The 22,160-nt window shown below is 40.8% G+C and overlaps 1 protein-coding gene across 1 annotated transcript in view; it reads left to right on the top strand.

Annotated features, from left to right (window-relative positions):
* The first annotated feature begins 13,670 nt into the window (after nt 1–13,670).
* The window catches only part of tpk1 (thiamin pyrophosphokinase 1), a 60,056-nt gene continuing 51,566 nt past the window's right edge, over nt 13,671–22,160 (top strand). The window contains exons 1-2 of the mRNA XM_079292307.1: nt 13,671–13,691; nt 14,997–15,081. Coding sequence (XP_079148433.1) covers nt 15,039–15,081 — 43 coding nt within the window. The 5' untranslated portion in view covers nt 13,671–13,691; nt 14,997–15,038. The remainder of the gene's footprint in view (nt 13,692–14,996; nt 15,082–22,160) is intronic.

The raw sequence follows: 22,160 nt of genomic DNA, 5'->3' as shown, positions 1-22,160 counted from the left end.
AGAGCAAGACAGCAATGACTTGGCATGGTCATCCTGCAAAGCCACTTTGATCATCTACTTTTCTCCGCTAAAATATATTTTTTAATTGGTCTTCTTCAAAAGATAACAGAGAGGTTGCATAAAGTATCTGACTCTTGACATCCAGGTCTGAGGAAAAAAAACAGATTTTCAGACTAACCCATTTGTTCAATATGTTGCCTGTACTGATGAAGTATCTGGACTGCCAGCTAGTCAGCTTGCAAACCAGCCAGACAATCATCCGGCCAAAAAGAAAATTCATTATAATGTTGACACCAACCTCTTCACCCGCATCAGGTCAGTTTGTCTATGGTAGAGTTGACTCGTGTCCAGTGACCCATGTTGATGATCCATCAATGCAGGACAGGCTGCCAAACCCAATGAATGTTGTACTTTCCACTGGTCACTGTCAAAATAGTTCACTGGTGACATGGCCTCCATTTGATTCAACAGTTACATCCGCTGTGATGGAGGACAATATATACGCTCACCTTCACAGGCTTTTTATTTTAAAATTCATGGCAATACAAAAAAAAGGTGGAAATGGGCCTAAAAACTGGCTGATTTCCCAAAGCACTGCATTGGTTTGTATCTGCATTCCAGAGTATGGCACATAACCAACCATTTAGGAAGTAAATTAATTTGTTAATAATATTCCTTAACATTCAATGGTGCACACTATGGCCTATAGTCTTAAAGTGTTATTACAGTTGAAGGTCCAGCAGCCCACTGCCAGACAAAAGCACATCAACCGGTGCCTCATTTCACAGCTAGTGGAAGAACAAGAATATAATGTTATCTAACCTAACTGCCTCTTTTAAATTGCAACTTTATTCACTTCTTTGGAAAATACCTGTTACAGTACTAGAAAGAGGGGCGTCTGTGTTTTTAAAGGTATTGAAAATCCAGCCAGCGCTGACCAAATGGCGTATGAATGACACAAAAATGTGTAAGTCATTGTGCGTGCAGCATATATTAGGAATTTGTAAATAGCATGGTATACTGTAATACCTTGAAACAGACCAAGCCTACTAACATAGCCTTTTGTAGCTACACTAGAAAATACACGTCGGCCACCCTGCTAAAGAATGCCTTTGTTGGCATAGTGGTAGGACCATTGCTTTGGGTGCTTGAGCTCACAGTCTTGCGTATGATCTGTCTCATGCTGCTTCTTTTCAGTCAACATTTATAACCCCTTGGATGCATTTGGTTTCGTTAAAATTGTAGGTACAACGTGGCTCGAGAGAAAAAGCAATCCATATACTTGTGAAATCTTCAAGCTGCTTTTCATTTACACAGCCTCTCTCGGTGCAGGGCATTGCATTTCTATCGCTGCTGGTGCATCACCTCAGCAGCCGGCCAGTCAGCAATGCAGGCGGATCTGTCGATCCAGAGAGCCAATCTGCCAGCCATCAAAGCTTTCGCCCTGCAAGTCAGTCAGCAGCAAAAAGTACCTCACGAATTAGAAAGCCAAACAGCCAGTCAGTTTCCCAGTCAGTCGAACATTTTCTTGCATCATTGTTTTCCTAATTAATGTCATATCAGAGACATAAACAGAAGCATCTGGTGTGCTACCGGAGAGGAAACACTGAGTGATTATCTGTGCGTCTGTGTGTATGATGTTGTTCTAAATACCTTCAGGGCAAAATCGTGAAACAAGCATTCAATTGTTATTGAACATACGAAACAAGTAATTGTCGTGCAGCATATTCTACATTTAACCACTTTTTTTATCCGCTAGAAGAAAGAGCTAGAAAACCCTTTTGACACAGTTTGATACAGTGTAATCGAATAACTCCTGAACTTTATCCTTAGCTTTCTTAGTTTCCCACAATAAAGGTGATTTGGCACCATCACTTAAGTCACAGTGGAGGCAGAGAGAATGCCAGAAAAAAATGAGTGCAGGACTCATTCCACCAAGATAACAACTGTAACGTACCGATCTCCCCGGATCAATACAGTATAATGATTCTGATTCTGAAGCTGAATAGCTTCATATTAAACTTGCAGACAATAGGGTATTGATCTTCTCATATACTATTCCTTTAACAATGAAACTACTGAGCACTAGCGCCACGACTGGATTTTAATAATCCAATTTGAATGTCTTTTTGTATTATTTTCTGTCCAATTTTCACTTGAATATTCAAAACGCGCCCCTTCAACCTGTGTTGAAGACATGATGCAACCCAAAACCATGCAAAGTCTACTGGCCAGCAAAAAAGGTGAAGACAAAACATTTTGGATGGAAGGTAATTCGATTCTCTGTGACTATTCTCCCAATCTACAAAGTGAAAGAATGCAATCCACATAATTGCTGAGTACGATACATGACCCTTGAGGTCTTATTCCACTAAATGTGCTGTGTCGGTGCAAGAGAATCGGCTCATGTGTGACAAAATGCAACAGGAGATTTTTAGAGGCAGAGTGAATGTTTGCGTAAGAGTATGTTTTTACATCTGTGAGATAGAAAGCATGCGAGAGAGAAAAGGAAAAAGATGGAGAGCAGAGACTGTGTGTGGTATGTTGTGCTGAGGGATAAAAGAGCTGCCCCAAGAGACGTAGAGCAGAGTAACACACTCACACACACACACACACATGCAAACACTCTCCAGGAAGATTGCTTGTAGGTTAAATCTAGCCCCAACAGCAGCTTTTGCAGGGTAATCTATTCTACTCTGCTTCTGACAAAATGAATGTTTTTCTTCCCTCCTTCCTATCCTTCCTTTGACCCTTTCTCTCTTCATTTCTTTTTTCTTTCCTGCCTGCTTTTTTTCCTTCTCTTTGCTTCATCTGACTCTTTGCTTTCTAAGATAAACTGTATTTCTAAATTTCATTAAAAACAGAGATAAAGTAATAAAAAAGAGAAGCCTATGAAATGCACAACAAACCTTGAGACAATCAGCTCGAATAAAAGATCGTAAAAGTGACTGTAACACTGTTTAAACAGGGCTTATCTCCCTGGTCTGGTCCGTTCAAAGCCTCCAGGCACTGATGCAGATTGTACTCATCAATTATCGTCAGTGTATATTTTGGACAACCAATAGAGCTGTAATAAACTCCTGTTAATAATCTTCTCCCCTGGTTTTACTTGCTACACAACAATGCCTGAATAAAACATGAATAAACAATCAAAGAAGGTAACTAAAAGTCACAAATGTTACCTAGTTGAGAACAATCTAAAGCAGAGGTCTTCAACAGGGGGTCCGCGAAATGTTTAGTTGATTAGACAATTAAAAAAAAAAAAAAAAAAAATGTTTTTCCAAAACATGAATCTGTCCATCATTGTAATAGTTCAGTATTGTATGTAAGATAACAGGTAAGTTTATTCATGGCAGTGGCACCAATAGGCCATCACTTATTTTAGTTTCCAGATTCATGTTTAAAATGAAAACATGAATATATGAACCTGTGTATTATTTGAATAGCTTAGTGTTGCATGCACAATAAAGAGGTATGTTTATACATGGCACGAGGTCCAGTTTAATATAAAACACAATTTTATACAATATATATATATATAGTCGGGGGTTCCTGCTCCATCTCTCTATCCGTTTGGGGGTCCTTGGCCTGAAAAACGTTGAAGACCCCTGATCTAAAGGGTACGACAGGAACTTCATCGAGGATTTTGTTTTCCCGACCCTGTTTGTCATGCTTGCCTGATTTAGCTGAGTTGTATTAACTTTCCAACTCCAATAGCGTTGTTTCCAGAACAAATGCCTGGTCCCAAACTAAATGGAATTCATTCCCTTAGATTAGGTGATAAACGCACAGAAGTAAATAGTATATACTGGCAACAAAATCTCAGGTAATTAACCAAACTAATATGGCAAAAATTCTATATTACATTATGGGCACAAGGCCTGAAGTCAACGGTCGAAACACGAAAGTGAAAGATCTTCCCTCCTCCACACACCTGTTGTTTCCTTACCGATGTACCTCACAATGCTTTTCATTTACAGATTTGAAATGGACCGCTAGTCAGAAACAGAAACAAATTTAAACCAAACCAAAAGCAAATTTGAATTACTTTCCCCAAAGAGACTCTCGAGGTAAGCACCCACATTGAGTAAACATCACGGACACTCTTGCTAAACCCAAATAATCCCTCGCTCTTTGTAATGATGTCATCACCGAGCGCTGACTGAATCCAGAGCTCCTATTTAAAGAAGCAGTAACCTTATTATCCTCCTTAAACTACTGCAGATTTAAGATTCAAGTATGTGTTGGTGTGTGAGTTTGTGTAGAAGAGGGAGTGTGGGCAGTGGAACGTTCCATTGACTGTCACTTTCTATGACGCCCATGTCTATAATGCGTTATAAACAAACTCATAATGCATTATAATCTGCTTATAGCACTGTACAATACAAAGCAGAGTATAAATCAATTTTATAATGTTTTAACGATAACATTAACTATGTGCTATGAGCAGATTATAATGCGTTTCATGTTTATAATGCGTTATAGACATGGCCGTCATATATGTTACCACATATGTATGTTTTAGTATAGTATTAATTATGTCATTGTGACTTTGTGAGAATGTTTGTGAGTGTGTGTGTGTGTGTGTGTGTGTGTGAGTGACAGACACACTCGGTTATTTCGTGACTTGCTTGCTGAATAAAATGTGTTGATGTCGGACAACACACATGCATTTCTCTACAGTCATCGTGACAAAGTATGCACACAAAAAGAAAGAAACACAGCTGTTCATTGTCTGCATCTTGAGCACCTTGTTCTGAATGACAACAACAGTCTGAAGGCACAAAAAGCATCTCTCTTGCTCTTTTGCTCTTGGTTTCTTTCTCTGACTCTTTCTTTTTTGTCAGTGAAGCCACATCCAGTATGTTGTTTTTTTTTCCAGAAAGAGTTGTAGTGTAGGTAAAAAGTCATTTGGAGAGGATGCAGACTTAAGGCAGCATACTGAAACCAAGACTCAAACCCACGCAATAACAGGCGCCTCCCAAACTAAGCTAAAAAGTCTCCAACTCATACCTTGCAGAGTTTAAAGCTCAATCTGTGCGAGCACATACAGATGGAAGATTTAAGTCATGGCCTGAGGACATATTTTGTGAAGAGCAAAGTTATTACATTGCTGTTCTGTCACAAGTTCTCCCTGGTGCTGAAGCCAGAGGATTTCACAGGTCCCCACTCTTTACCCGATACTTTATACACATAAATTTGGGCAATACTAACCGATTAGAGACCCGAGCTTGGGACCAGAAGATGACCAGTTTGAATCCCTGGACAAGCTGTGAAAATCAGGACAGGGGAAGAGGAGACGTATTTCTTTATCCCAAGTGAAAAAGCGACATTTAAAGAGAGGCCTCGGGCGAAGCACTTGACCCTCATCTGAGCAGCCTCTTGGTATGACTGGATAGAAAGTGTGAGTGTGCAGCAGGACATGGCTGCAAAGGAGTATACACTCTGAAAACCCTTTATCACTTCATAAAAGGGCCTTCAAAAAGTGTGATTTTCTGAATTTCAGACTCACTGACATCTGTCCATCCCATGTTCTGAAATATAATCCAAACCTGAACCCGTTTGAAAATCTTTGAATTACGTTTCCTCGGGGCTTGTCGGAGTCAAGTGCAATGGTGACTCGGATGAAGGGAAATCAAAAAGGCACAGAAAATCAGCTTGCCTTCGTAAAGGAACCCAGCTGTTTCAATGAAAGCAATGTAACCCAAACCCAGCAGGCAGATTTACATAACACTGTAGATACAGATTGATGTATCAAGTCCATATTGTAGGTTGTGTGTCTCCAATTTCTTATCAGGTCTGAATACCATGAAAAACCCAATAGATCAAAAAGTGGACTGCCTGTCTTACCAGTAAATCCACCATGCAGCTACTGTTGTGATATCTGAAAGGTAAGCAAAATGTAGCACTCTGGTATTTTTCTCAAACACTTGCTGTATGAAGAACATCCCACAGAGAGTGCTCACACGCTTACACACACACACACACACACACACACACAAACACACAAATAACCCCAGAAAAACCCTCTCCTGAGATTACACCGCTCCATTCAGTGTGTCAAAAACAAAGAGGAAAAAAAAGATGAATCAGTGTCTTTTATGTTCTTTTCGCCAACGAAAGAGAGCAGAAGAAGAGAAACATGGGACTCACAAAATATCACTCCCTGGAGGCCATCAGCTCTGTGACGGTAGAGCTGTTGCCAGAGTTTCGTGTGATTTGTGCATTTGAATTGTTGGTAATGCAGCAGCCAGTGTTACTCACTCCTGGGTAATTACACGTCACTTGCGGTTCGCAAGTCGAGCGACAGTAAGAAATTTGGAGTGCTAATCGTAAACAGACAAGGCGACATTAAGATTAATTTAGTGTACGTAAGAGCACCAGCGAATGACAAATTAGGCATTCTGAAACAATAGCAACGTCTTTGGACTTATCAACGTCTGTGAGTTAGTGACTGTTGAGTTACTCCCTCAGTCAGTAACAACCATCTGTTCTCAGGGAACACCTTTATGTGCTTATGTGCTTGTCATTGTGTTTCTTCCTTGGTTCTTTGTTAAAGGTGCACTCGAGCTTTGGGGCTCATCCTTTCAAATCACTGGATCTTGTAAAGTGGATCTTACTTCACATTATGATACATGACCTGCAGTTATACACAGAACTTATAGTTTGTATTTTTAGCAACCGGAACCGGAGTGTGTGTGTGTGTGTGTGTGTGTGTGTGTGTGTGTGTGTGTGTGTGTGTGTGTGTGTGTGTGTGTCATCAAGGCAAAATGTGCTCCTGGAGACACATACTGTAGCACGAGTTGTTTTCTGTACATCATTATCAACATTATGCATGATGAAAGTGCTCCATAACTTCTTGAAATGAGCCAAACGTTTTTAATCCATAATTTGTAAAATCCAAAATTTGTAATCCATAAATCAATATAAAATCAATTGTAAAATGACTGCATGCTAAACATTACAATAGTATCTGGTTGCTTTTGATCCCCGTAATAAGAAGTAATAAGCACAAAATGCACAAAGAAACTTTGCTCAGGTCAGAAAATGTCTCTCCCGCATGAACTAAATTGTTAAAATAATCCAAATAGTCTACAATACTTAAATAATCATAATAATCAAATAACTCACAGCCTGTCTGTATGTCACATTTACTATATAAAAATCACTTGACTTTAGTCTTTGTTTTTTCAAAATTAGTTATTTATCAACTTTCATCACCAACATCTTTCCGTCACACATGCACTTACTTGCATGTACTGAACCCTGAGAGTGGGCCTTCAGACAATTAGGAATGGGAGATTCCAAGTGTCTTAAAAAATGAATTAAGTCAATATTTGAATTTCTACCACGTTGAGGAAGGGGGGGGGCAGTCTGAGAGAAAGAGAACTCAGTAATAGGGGAAGTCTTAATTAAACAAATGTAAGACTTCTTATTCGGTTGTAGTTATTTTATTAAAATAAAAATATAGAGTAGAAAAGAAAGACAAAACATTTGGACGGGAGGGGTTCTGCTCATAGTTCTTTAGAGGAATGGTAGAGGAGAGTCAGAAAGGGACTTCATTCATTAAACTGATTGATTCATTGTCACATTCACAGAGTCTGCGTGTTTAGACACATAACCCAAGCGATAACTCCCAGGAGAGGGAGAGACAGATCAATGGCGTTTTTAATGGAAGAATGAGGTAGGAAGGCAGAAAGAGAGAGCACCAGGAAAAGTGATATACGGTAGATAGAGTGTGTGTGAGAGAGGGAGATGGGCTGGGGGCACACACACACAATTCAAACTGATTGCTATTAATGTAACATACCTGAACAAGACAGTGTAACTCATCAACTCCCACACACACCGAGATGTGTACGCTATATATCTCAGTCTTCTTTTATCACACATCAATCTTCATGTTATGAGACAATATTATATTCTCGGTTTTTTTTCTTGATTGTGATTTTCAGTCAGCCGCAGCATCCTGCGCCCTGGTTAAGATTCAAATGAAAGCGTCAATAGTCATACAGGAAATATCATTACACTCTCACATCATGAGGTAACACCTCAAGAGCATATTGATGTGACCTCATTACCTTACCCTCTTTGAGTCAAGTATTGAATCAAAAGACAATATATTTGATTTTGTATTTCCAGCACTCAACTCACACAACTCACTCTGTCACTCTCTCTCTCTTTCTCTCTTTCTTTCTTTCTTTCTTTCTTTCTTTCTCTCTCTCTCTCTCTCGCACACTCTCACTCACACTCACACAGAAATTGCAGAAACAACCACAAAACTGAGACGAGTCTCCAGAAATCCACATTGTCAGCAGAAGCACACAAGCAACCTTTCCCAGTTGCATTTCACATGCCCTAAACATTTTGCCCCCATGGCAATATCATTTTGAGAGAAAAGGAAGAAGACATTTCCATCACCCTAAGGCATGCTGAGACCATCTCTTTCAGCGCTGGCTGAGACCTAACCACTCATCCGTATCTTGTGCATCACCCAAGCAGCTAACTTGGCCTCAAAACAAAGAATTCAGCAAAACATGTGTTTTATTTTTAACATAAAGAACACATACGCCTGATGACGCCCACCCAATGTTTTCCTCCATTACACTGAGTAGGTACTGAGCCCGTTAAAACACTTGAAGCCTGTGGGCGATGAAGTAACACTGTGAAACGAGGTTATTTGCCAAAAGCCATCTGCAGGTTTGTTGCCCTCTAACGGAGTGCCGTTGTCCTCCAGGCCCTGGTGGTCTTAGCAAGCTGTTAAGGTTTTGGCAAACAGAGTTTCAAATATTCACAGAAATCTCTGAAGATTCACCTTCACAGAAATCTGCCTTTGGGTTGTATTGAACATATTCATTTTTCGGATGATAGACTTCTACCTCACCCCTTTCCATACACTCTATACAGCATCCACTAATGTATTCCCCAGCGGGTGCCAGGTCTCTGTGGAATCAGAGGCATGAGTGATTAATAACCCATGAAGCTAATGTTTGGCTTCATTTGGGGGAACAAGAAATAACTGTCTAGCATTGAGCTGCCAGCCCCAGTCCTCTCTAAGAGCACATCCGTCGGCTTCTTCAGCAGATATGAGCTACTAGCTGCTGGAATGGTGCCACCCCATACTCAAGGTCGGTGTTCATCCCTGCTTCTGGACAGGCAGGTGAGGGACACCAGCCCTCAGGCAGTAATATCGTGAACACAAGGAAATCCACCAGTTTCCCCTGGAAATGTGACAGGAAGCCTGTCGGGGTATTAAGTACGGTACAGCAAAGGCAATGCCACAGGGAAGAAGCTGCCAAGTTGCTGATAATAATGTATTGGAGTTAAAATAGCGGACACCTCCATTTCCACATCCTGGGTCACAATCACCTGGAATGTGTCCTCCTTGTTCTTGGTGACCCATTCCTCTGAGCTGAGGTGTACCTATTGTAAGTGAATCCCTGCCTCTTTCCACTGAGGGGCATTTGCTAGCTGTGAGAGAAATCCCCCTCCAAGCGTCAGATTGCACTATGCTGTTTTTACCCTAGTTGACCATGGCAGCAGGAGACTCAAAACAACTGAAAAAGAGGTTGTCCTCCATTGCTCTTGTGTCTTGTTCACTTCTAACTAAAATGGGTCATCATCGCTGGCAGATGAAAAAGAAAAATGGCCTACTTAGCCCTAATTCTGCTGCACTTAGCCCCTGCAACTACTTCCTAAACAGTTGCCAAACTGAGAAGAGTCTGCGAGATCCCCCGAGCAACCTGAACCGACTTGTTTGAGCTGCTCGCCACCTTTATCAAATGTCACAAAAATCATTATTGAGTGAAATAAAGATGTTGAACAAATACAAAGCCCAAGAGCATGATGGAAAAGAGCAGACGTACAATGCGGTGCAGTAAAGCTGAACGCAAAGGAAGAGACAAAAGGGGAGCGGGGGGAAAAGGCAAGGCAGATAAAAAGGAATAAAGGAGACAAAGTCAAAAGCGCATTAGTGAGGAAAAAAACAGGTGAAAGAGAAATTACAGAAAGGAGTTGAACTAATGGAAATATTAAAGGGAGAAATATTCCATAAAAGGGAGGGAGAGAGTCTGGATTTGCATGTTAGTTAAGTCTCCTTTTCTTTGTTTTATTATCTGTCACAATAACAGGTGTATTCAGCCAGGGCTAAGTGGGGTAAGACTGTAATGTGACTCGTGTATTCGCTGATAGGAGACATTCAATTGAACTCAAGACAAACACATTCACTTCACTGTGATATGACCTTTGGGAGAGGACGTCATGAAAATGTCCACAGCAATACTTCTCAGTATATGCTTCTCTGTAAACAGGTGGTCATTTAGGAAGAAATGACACAGGTATCTCAGCTTTAGCAACTACGGCAACATTAGTGTTTGTGACCTCACGTAACCTCACTGTTATTCCAGGTGAGAAATTGGCAACAGTCCTGCTGGATCTGATGTGCCAAACTGTGATGGTAATTAGCCGCAAAAGATAGATAGCCAAAACCTGGAGCCCAACCACAATTTCCTGCAAAGAGAGAGGGAGAATAAAAACAGAAATTGAGGTATATTGATAAACTTGTTTTATTACTTTGCATAGTAGAAAGAAAGACTGCGCCTGGCAGAGGTTCACTTCTTGAGAATGGGGTTTTTCTGTGGTACAATCATTTGCCAGCTGTGATGATTTTCCTGCTGTGCATTGAATGTGACTCAGGCGTCTCTTTATTTTAATGAAAGACAGATATTATGGGGAGATATGAAAAACATAGAAAGTTACTCGTCCACGTTTCCACAGCTATGGCTTTTTTTCAGTTATTGTCTTTTTTTTAACAGCTATTATTTTAGCTCAATTATCTCAGCTACGTGATGCAAATATTTTGGCAAATATGCTTATTAGCTTCTTTGAAGATAAATAGATGAGAGGTGGACAGGCTACCACTCTCATATCTGTACGTTAAATAATGAAGCAAGGAGAAAGATTGCTTAGCTTGGCATTAAGACTGGAAACAGGGAGAACCAGCAAGCCTGGCTCTGTTGAAATATGAAACAACGATGACAACAAACAAAAAAGATATAATTTGTCAATTCGTGAGTTTTAAAGCTGCTGGTATGCAGTTTCTTACATTTGGACAGAGCTAGGCTGTCCATATTCCCCGGTTCCCAGTATTAATGCTAAGCTAAGCTAAATAGCTGTAGCTTTAAATGTACTACAGATATGAAAAAGAAAAAACAACCTCCCACTAACGTTCAGGGAAACTTAGAAAACCAACTTAGAAAACCATTGAAGCGTCACGATGTTCAAGCTGTGTGAGGCATTGAAACAAAAAAGTTCATGTTTTTTTGTGGCTGCATCGTTCCAAAAATATTTGCTCAATGTTGTGTGTTTCATTTTATGCGTTCGGTAATTAGTAATAGGTTTGTAGGTTTGATGAGTGTTTGGAAAGAACCGCTGTCTGCACAGAGTTTTAATGACTGGCCCACTGGTCCCAATTAACATCCTTCCTGCAAGAAGAATGTCACTGCATTGTAATCTTTAGTCTCTTTCTTTACCACCACTGACCCTCTTCTTCTTTCTCACCCATGTCCTTCTCAAGAATAGCACAGATATATAATATTTGGGAATTAAGAACAGACGAAGTGAAGGGGAAAGAGCCGGATCCAAAAATGATGGGAGAGAAAAACAATACCATGAGTTTAAAAAGACAGAGGTGCAGAAATGGGAAGAAAGGAAAGGGTTAAATAGGATGATGGACATGAAAGGTGAGCTAGCTACGTAGATGCAGAGAGAAGAGAGAGCTCCTTTCAAACATTCAGGTGGTGTGGCCTTGTAAAAAAAAAAAAAATCCAATGAAGAATGCACTCAGCCTGGAATTTATTCATAGATGTATTTATAATGCATGCCCACAGAATGAATCACTTCCCATGCATCTGAGCATAGCATGCGTGTGTGTGTGTGTGTGTGTGTCTGTGTGTGCTCAGCCCATAGATGCCTGTGCAAAACTGTGTGTTAAGTGTGTGTATTATTTCCCCCCATGCGAAGTCTATCTACGAGACAGGACAAGTGCTGATTGATGAGAGAACATTTGTTTTAACGAGCTTCCGGAGTGCATTCACCTTGAGAGAGATTTGATTTCTCGGTTTACATTGCTTCTACCGCTGTCTGAAGATATCTGAAGCACACGCCATCAGTCCACTGCTTGTGTGCCTGCGTTGTGTGTGTGTGCTCATGGTGTTTGTTTACCTGTGTGTGTTTTGCTCGTGTATATTTGTGCAGCTTGTGTGGGTTTTCTGATGTGTCTGAATTTTGGGTGCGCTTGTGTGTTGTTGTGAAGTCTGGCTGCGTGCTGTTTGCAAGTGCTGTGAGTGAGAGGGTGTGTTCATGTGTGTGCTATAAAATATTGATTGTGGACAATTTTAGGTTTTTGCCTTTGCAATTGCCATTTCTTTCACTCATGTCCTAAATATCACATTAATTCATGTATGAATTAAAATATTTTTCCAGTGGGTATTTGGCTATATTTATTAAACATAGAGACACACAAACTAAAAAATAATCACTCCAATTTAGTGATAGTTTCAGCTTCGGTACATGTTTAGAACACATATCTTCTGAGGACAAATATTTTGCCAGAGTTCAATATCTGGAAATACATATTTAAATGTCACTAAAAGTAGTCAGATTCAGTCAGATATCATGTTTTAAAACAGTGGACTCAGCTTATACAATACCGAGAATGTATATGTTACACCCCCATGTTTGTACTCACATTCCCAGAATGAAATACGACATCAGGATATGACCTCAGTGTCTTCAGACGAACCTGCAGCACTGGTTTGCAGGGACTCCTCAGCCAAATCACGATCATTTAATTTCCATGTTGTTCCAGTCAGATGATAATGAAGAAATGCAGTTTGCTGTTTTGGTGTCAGTTTACAACCTCTCCCCTGTTTATAGTATCCCACTTTTAGACAGCAGGATGACATCGATAGTTTGGAAGATCCTCATCCACCTTGCAGTACATTTTTTAAGATACAACAAAGATTGTATACCTGGTAGCTCTCCCGTGGAGGGGGATCAATGAAGCATCTAATTGTCTGACAGTTAATTATCCATTCAGCTCAATCAGAATGAAACATTAAAATAATCTCCTGTAATAATAATAATAATAATAATAACTTTAATTTATATAGCGCCTTTCAGGGGACCCAAGGCCGCTAATGAAAGTTGTTCAGTGGTATTAATGCAGATCTCTTTTAAAGGTTCTTGACATTTTAAACATTTTAAAGTTTGAACCCCCCCCCCCCCCAAATTACAAACACATTAGGCCTGCAGCCCCTGATTTATAGGCTCAATCCTTATCATTATTTTGGAATAATTTAGTTTCTGTTTTGCTTATTTGATATTAAGTTGGACATCTGTTCAGTAGGTCCTACCATTAATGGGCACATACTAGTGACTACAGTGAAGAGTGAAAGCAGTGATTGGAAGAGTCTCTCTCTTGTCGGAATAACTTCCACCTAAAAAAAAAGAGTTTAATTACGACTCAATTTGCTGAAACACTACAATGTACACAGAAAACGAGTTTCCACTTTTGGCCTCTAGGTGTCCCCGTAACAAATTCCCGCCACTCTTCTGTGCTGCTGTCAGCTCTATGCGCTCTCGTTGACTGTTCACCGTGATGACTTATATACCAGAAGTCGCTTCATTCTGTGAGTTGTATTCAATATTTACAAAGCAGAGCAATGTCAGGTTTAAAATGTGAAGGCGCTTTATTAGTAGCGAAGTATAGTATCGGCATGCGTGTTGTTTACGTCAGTGTTGCACGGTTTTATCTGTGAACAACGGGAGGCACCGTTGCTCAGTGCTCCGCTGTCTCGCCATTCATTTGCATACAGCTGCGTACAGCTGGTTACAGTTTTGTGAAGTGTTTTGTTCATGTGTTGGTGTGTTACCACGAACGGTTCAACGGGGTCGGTTAGCGTTCAAGGAGCTTATCGTGCAGTGGTTTAGCAGTGCAGTACCGCATCACGAGCTGCTGCATGCAGCCCACTTCTGCATCAACACAGCTTAATTACTTCAGTCACTGAGGACAGAACACCAGCGGTTGATTCATATGTGGTGTTGCAGTGGTTGTAAAACATTAACGTATGTGTAATTAGCCACAATAAAGTCTAACGGTTTCACTTTGAATGCTTTCTAATCCTTTGCAAAGGCTGTAAAAATATAATAACCAGTAATAAACAAAATGTATTCTGGCATACTGTAAAACACATAATTACAGAAAAGCTGTGTATCGAGATGTGACAGCAGCCATTGCAGCAGATGTTAATGGTTGACCACTCGTACCCTAATAAAATGTGAAAATAAATAATATTTATCAATTTAAATTCTTTTGAATGTCATTGTGGGGACAGTTTTTCTCTAAACCAGCTAAACGGTTTCACTATTACGTTTAGCAGGGTTGTGGAGAAGTGGAGGAAATATAATGATTACATAATCCCACTACGTCTGCCAAACTAATTTGCAAAATTGAGTCCAGTGTAGTAGCAGATGCACTCAAGTTAATAATTGATGTAGTCCTCTTTTGGAATAACTTGTGTGTTAATGTGTGTGGGAAGAAGGACGCATTGTTTTCACTGAGGGGAGGTACAAGGAGGTTGTTTAAAGTTCAGCAGTGGTAGAGTAACTATTGTGTGATAAGTATCTACAGTGCTTTTTCTGTTTGCTCTCTTCTCTACCAACTGGATTGTAAAGCTGAAAGGTGAGCAAGGGGTAGTGCTGGCTCTACTTTATGCTTTTCTTTTGTTCCAAAGGATTGTTTTCCACATGCACAGAATGTAAAGGCAATATAACAAAAGGATGACTCGTGGAAACAAGTTTCAGAAGTTTGGCTATATTAGTACATACAGCAGTTTGTAATTTCAAGATTACTGTTTAACTCAGTCTCCAGAGAATGGTGGAAATATTCTGGCAGATGAAAGCAAAAGGTGTCTGTCCTCTCTCCTCTGTTCCAGGCGAGTCGACTGATTGAAGACGGGCTCCTGTGGATCCTGGCCATGGATGAAGAGTTGACGCCTTTGGACTGCCTTCTGCCCTCAGGTACTGCCTTTCAAACACACATTCCCTCGGCGCAAACGCACACATGCGCGCAATCAATCAAATACGCAGGTCCGTGCGCACATGGCGCGTTCACCCGCAAGCCACAAGCCGGGGCGCCCCGAACACAGATCTGTATGCGTCTGATCAAAACACAAACGTACTCCCGTCACTGTCACACTTGTCTTCCTCTCTCTGCTTCTCCCAGACACACACACACACGCACACACACACACACACACACAGACAGACAGACAGACAGACAGACAGACAGACAGACAGACAGACAGACAGACAGACAGACAGACAGACAGTCTTGGGGGAATTAAAACTCAAAAACAAAAAGCAATGTGTATATGTATGAGATGCACTTCCGAGTGTCTTTTCTGTTTTGCTGCGTGAACAATGAATGTTTATTGAAAGAGGGTTTCGTGTGTTTGCTGCTTGAGAAAAACTAACTTTGAGGGGCGGCGTTGCGATTATTGAAACGTTTCGACAAAGTACGACAATTGACTGAAATCTTTTCAGTCGTACTATTTTCTCTTTTCCAAAGGCACGTAGGTACATTTCTGTGGCAAGATTAGATGTTCTGTATCCGTCGATGCTCTTAAAAGAAACCCTACATATGGTCAGAACCGGCCTCCCTAGAGACCCGAGGAAGAAGCTGCTTATAGCTGCCTTTAGCCACTGCGCTAAGATAAAGGTTTACGTGAGCTCCCTGGTGGTGTGCGAGTGTGGAGGAGGGAAAGCTGCCGACGGGCAGGTTTCACCCAGAGCTGCAAAGGTCAAGACGATCGTACAACAGTGTGGCTTGTAGAGCAGCTCTTCTCAAACCCTCAAAGCATGGCGCTCTGGGGGTCACGGAACAACTGCCAATTGGTAAGATTTAATTAAAATTTTTGTGAAACTGCGGCAGTAAAAGCTCCCCATGCATGTAGTGAGGAAACATGACCCTGAATACATTCAGAAATAATTTTGGTAGTTAGTGCTGACTGTGGAATAACACACATTTAAATTGTTTTAGTAAAAAAGACAGCAGCCACATGTAGTTCCCTCCATCTCTTACTTCTGTCTCGTGGTACAGTACTGTACTGTTATTCGTCATGTACATGCCATTTTTTAGAGATCTATTTTATAAAGAGCTAATTCTATGACTTGGAACAAAATATATTCCTGCCTTGCATGCGTGTACATAATAAAAAAAGGAGGCTGCCATTGGTTGAGTAGCAGCCGCTACACTCTGTCCAAATAAAAAGGTGGTGCAGGGTTTTGACACTGGCTAGAAATATTGTCCACCCACAGAGAGAGAGAGATGGAGATGTTCGGAGTGAAAAACAAACGTTCTGTCCCCAAAAAGCTCAGCACTGTCTGAGCTTTTTTGTCATTCTTCTTGGATTCAGCATACGGGCACCGATCAACCTTTTTCATAGACATACAGTAATACTCTGTGCAGTTTACTGACAATTTCAGGCTACCTCCTCGTCTGTGGCGTTGCATTCCTTGAGTAATTTTACTTGAATGTGATGGAACCACTTTCCTTTAACCTGTAACTTTTTGGACAGCTGAAGACTCTTGTAAGGAGCTGCACTCGACTCCAACATGAAATATCCTGTCTGTTTAGATGTTTAGGTGATTTGATATGAGCATTGAATACTCAAAAATGAAAGGATAAATATATCCTATAACTACAACGCTCATGTCAGCATAGTATCTGCGAGTTCCGGGGTTTTTCTCCTTTTAGATTTGATCCATAAAACTAATTGTACGCGTACCCGAGTTCCGTGAATCTGCACTCTGTTGCTCTTCCTCAACCACTGCATGTGCGTCTCACTAAACTGCAACTGGATCGCAAGCACTGAATTTGAATTGTGAGCGCTGACTGTGGATGTATATGAAGGGTAGGATTTTCTGTTTGGATCAAACACAGTTTCAGAGCAACTGAATTCCTTCACTTTCAAGTTATGTGATTCGAATTCAGTTTTTTAAATGACATTATTCAAGTGAAGCAATTCAAATTCAACTATAAATTATTCAAACTTTGTTTCTGGTGACACACATTTCTGCCCATACTCCACATGCTCTGCTCTGCAGTTCAAAGTTTCACTGAATGTTTGTCTCGAGACTGTTGGTCTCAGGTGCATTCACTGAGGAGTTTCTCCCAGGATATAGTTTATTTTTGGCAACATTTTAAAATGAGACATGAACTTGACACCCACGACAATTACCTGCACGCCCTCTGGTCCTTCCAACTGGTTCAGAGTTTTTGGAAAGAGATCACAACTTTCAGAGTTTCTGACATGTAACATTTCACTATCTCCATCCTCCTGCCTTCTCAGGGACCTGTCAGACTCAACAATAACAAGCAACCCATCTTTACTTGTGGCTCCAGCTACTGCCAAGACGACTATTCTCCTCCATTTGAAGTCCAGACACCGACTTTTCTGTCAGCTCTTTTCTCTTTCTTTGCTTCAGTTGTTGTTGTTTGTCTGTTTACATACATGTGTCCTTGTCTACTCTTGAGTGTTTTTTTGTTGCCTGTTTGTTCTTTGCTTTCTTCCTCTTTTTCATCAATAACTATTTTAAAATAATATTGTTGTCCTTATGTCTGTGATTAGTCATTTTTCCTCCTCATTGGCTAATGTTTGGAAAAGAAATAGAAACAAAGAAAGTTTAGTCCTCCAATGAGGGAGGTCAGGAGCCGGCAGACATTTGAAAATCCGACGATGAATTCAGTTTTTACAGTTTCTGGCTGTGATAAATGATTTTTATAAAACATGCCTTCATTTTTTAAAATCAAAAACAACAAACATTGTCTGGTACCAGCCTCTCCAATACAAAGATTGGCTGCATCTCTTTTTTCAAAATATAATTCCAAACTCAATATCTTCTATATATTGTGAACTGCTAGTCAGACAAAACAACAATTAGAAGAGTATTTTGAACTTGTGATGGGCATTTTTCCCTATTTTTAGACACAAATTCACAAATTATTAAAAAAACAATCTACAGATTAATCGGTAATTTAATAATCGTTGGTTGCAGCCCCAGTACATAATTTGTCCCATTGTGATGAAAAGAGTTGAAAAGAATGAGTGCCACTGGAGGAACAGAGTACTGCGCCATGCACCATTTATTAAACTGGTGTAGGCTGTATCACGGTGCATTGCTTCCTTTGTTTCTCTCTCCCTCGGTGTCTCCTATTGATCGCTGTTTGAAGGTTCTAATCCTGCTGTTAGACCACTAAGGGCCGCTGTAATTGTGCTCCTGTACGCGTACATATGTTTGTATAAACCCGACACTCTCACACACGTGTGTGTGTTCTGCACATAACAGGAACACATGAGTGGTGTTGGCTTGCACAGCTCAACAAAAAAAAAATCAATAACACTCAAAGGCCAACATCAGTCAAGAGACACTCACATCTGATAGGATGCTATCAGCAGTTTTGAAGCATCCATTGAAACCGATGTTTACTCAAACACGCCAGCATAGCGTGACAGACAGGCCACCCACCTGAGTTTGCTCTCTGTGCAAATCCAAGATTCAATGCACAGATGTCACAGGGAGTGCAAATAATGGTGGCAGATCAGAGCGCACACGTCCTCCTGAAGATACGACGTATTGATGAATCCGTCACTTTCTAATCAAAGGTAACACGTGTTCGAGATTCCCTGTATCGTTCACATACGCACTAAAGTCTTTCTCCCAGCTGTACATTATCACTTCATTTTCCTCTGTTAAATGAGTTTAGGAAACATTTCCTTTGTTGCTTTAGTTCCATATCTTACAGGAAACACTTATCTAGCCGTGGTGGAGGATATGAAAACAGCCCCTGGATGTCTGCATTTTAAAGACCCCAGTGTGCAAAGTTCGTCTTAAATTTCATCTTTTTAATTATAGATGCTTATTCCTGGAATATCTTCGTGCTCGGTTATGTGCTTGAATTTTTGTTATGTGTGGGTTTGTTGTATTTGTACTGTCTGGCACTTCCAAGGTGACATTTCTTTAAACGGAGTGCACGAAAGGCTGCACACTTCCTTGTGTGTGTGTGTGTGTGTGTTTGTGCGACGAGGGGTTATCTGAAAAGTCACGGCTGGTTGGGTTTGTCTTTTCTTCTCTGTACACCTCCAGCCAATTAAGAGACAAGACTGACAAATCTACTCTTCCTTTTTCTCCTCCTCACCTACCCCTCCTTGTGTCCTCCTTTCCTTTCCTCTTCTATTTACCACACTCTGCTGGGGTTGACTTTTGTTTTGGAAATGACCTTCCATGGATGTGAACTTTTTAACGACATCAAGCCCGCTGCTGCAACAAAGTCACAAACCCAAAGATGCACTCTTTACACTTGAGGGTTTACCACCACAAAGGGAGCTTTATAGGACACAAGGTGATGCACATGCCATGAGAATTTCATGAAACCTCAAGATATTCTTCCTTAACCGTTGCTTCCTCTGGCCTCCCTTTTGCATTTCTGATGTATTTTGAAATGTTTACTGGGAAAGATACAAGCTCTATTAGATATGGCATGCAGCGCTGTTTCCAAACTGGTATCCAGTTGTGCGCAATTTACATAAATACAGTTTAGCAGAGAGGGAAGAGGGCATTGTAATCACAGTGTTGCTTCAGCTTGCGGATGACATTTTGGCTTTGCTACAAAGGGCAACTACTTAAAAAAATGGATGGGAAATCATTAAGCAGACATGAGAGTGAAAGATAAATGAGCACGCGAGGGAGCGGGAGCTTGTGCTTTGGTCTTTGCTCCATTAGGGCTTTTATAGCAGCTGTGCTTTTTAGTTTGTACATGAATGCAGAGTTCCCATCATTTTTTTTCATCTCCTGCAGCCAGAAAAAAAAGACAATTTTAAAGTATTTGGGGATCTGCATTAGAAGCAGAGCAAAAGAAAAGAGGGATGTGGGTTTGAGAAAGGAAATATATTTGTGAAATGATGCACCCTGGCACAAAGGAGCATGGAGGTGCACTGAGAGGAAAGTGATGTGGATGTCAGGTTGTGTTTGGTTGTGCTGTATTGAAAGGCTACAGCTGGTGTGTCATCAAGGTCAATATATTCAATTGAGCATTGATGAGACGTGTGTGCACACGTTTTCCTTTAGAGAAACCCAACAGCAACTAATACTAGAAAATGCATTTCCTGCTGAAAATGCGTTGGAATGCTGAAAGCTGAAATTAATTGTAAAAAAATTGCTGAAAATTAAGAAATGGGAGACTACCTGTCTGAAAAATGTTGAAGCCCGAAAGCATTTAAACTGCACTGCTGAAAAACCTTCAAGTTGAAATGTCTATGGCACAGGTGTCAAACTCAAGGCCCGCGGGCCGAATCCGGCCCACCACGTCATTTTGTGTGGCCCGCGAATCCGCCAGCAAAAAAAAAAAAAAAAAAAAAAAAATTGTTTTTTTGGAAAAATAATTAAGTTAGACTTGGAAATAAAAGTATCCCCATGGTCGAAATTATGAGATAGAAAGTTGAAATGATGAGATAGCATGTTGTCTGTGTACCGACATTAAAACTATCACAACAGGTGGACAGGAGAGGCAACAGCCCGAAAAGAGGTTTTCCAAAGATTGAAAAAGATCGACAAATAATCCCAAAATGTCCACGAAGAGAAAAATTGATGCAGAGGGAAGAAAATGTAATGAAAGATGGGAAAGCGAATACATGTTTGTGCTTCAAGGAGAACAACAGGTCTGTCTTCTGTGTTATGAGGCGTGTCGGTGATGAAGGATACAATTCACGTCGGCATTTTGACACCAAACACGGAGCTAAATTTAGCCTCCAAGAAAAACATCAAACTGTCCAAGAATTAAAAGACAGACTGCAATCACAGCAGAATATATTCACACAGCTACAGCCCAGTGCATGCTGAAGGTATGTGAGCAGAGCTCCGACCAGATACAGACTTTTACAAATGTCAGTTTGTGAAGAAACACCATCGCAGACGGAGTTGATGAACTAGCAGCAATCTAACAACACAGCTAGCTGAGAGACGAGCAGGTACTCGTGTTTGTAATGAACTGTTGATGAAAGCACAGACAACACGGACACATCATCTATCCATGTTTATCAGACCTGACTCTCAGTGAGGATCTCTTAGATGTAGCTGCATGCACAGGACGACGACAGGGAGGAACATTAGTGATGCAGAGAGGTGAACAAACAGCTTTGAACAAAGTTAATGTCAGAACTTGTGTTTGATATTTGTCTTTGTTATTTTCTTTAATAGTTTGATCTTTGATAGAGTCATGTGGGTTTCTTAACCCGCAATTAAAATGATTTATGTTATAATAACAGAAATGTGTTTAAATATCATTTTTCATTTATATAACTGCAAGTACAATATTTTAACACTTGAATAAACAATAATCAAATGCAGAGAGAGTTATTTAACAATATGTTAGGAGAAGTTAGTTATACAGTCTTACAGTTACAACCGGCCCTTTGAGGGCGACCGTGATGCTGATGTGGCCCAGAGTGGAGATGAGTTTGACACCCCTGGTCTATGGTGTCTGTAGCTGAAAGTAGGGCTGGGCGATAAATCGATTTAATCGATTAATTCGAATGTGTGCTTTAAGGCGATGTGTTTTATTGAAAATCGAGAAAATCGCCCCCACCCCTTTTTCCCGTAGTAGAGTGCGCGCGCATTGTTTACAAACTAAAACAATGGCGGCCAGCAGCTTCACTGCTGCCGCCGCCACCTCACAACAACAACCCAGCATTTTGGAGACATTCACCAACTGTACTCCGCATGAGAAGAAGAGTGCCCGGTGGAAAGCCATCACGGATGCAGTCGCGATGTATATCGCAAAAGATATGGTGCCCATATACACCGTGGAAAAGCCGGGGTTTATTCACCGTCTCAAAGCTTTGGACCCCAGGTACGTGCTACCAAGCCGTAAACATTTTTCTGACGTTGCCTTGCCTCGGCTGTACAATAGTACACGCCAAAGGATCTCTGCGGAGCTGGAGGGGATGTCATTCTACTCCGCAACAACTGACCTGTGGTCCAGCAGGTTGACCCAGACACCGATCCACTTGACTGGTGGAAGCGTCACCAACTTAACTTTC

The sequence above is a fragment of the Melanostigma gelatinosum genome, assembly GCF_949748355.1.
Source record: "Melanostigma gelatinosum genome assembly, chromosome: 20".
Classification (NCBI taxonomy): Eukaryota; Metazoa; Chordata; class Actinopteri; order Perciformes; family Zoarcidae; genus Melanostigma; species Melanostigma gelatinosum.
This window is presented reverse-complemented; position numbering and strand designations above follow the sequence as displayed.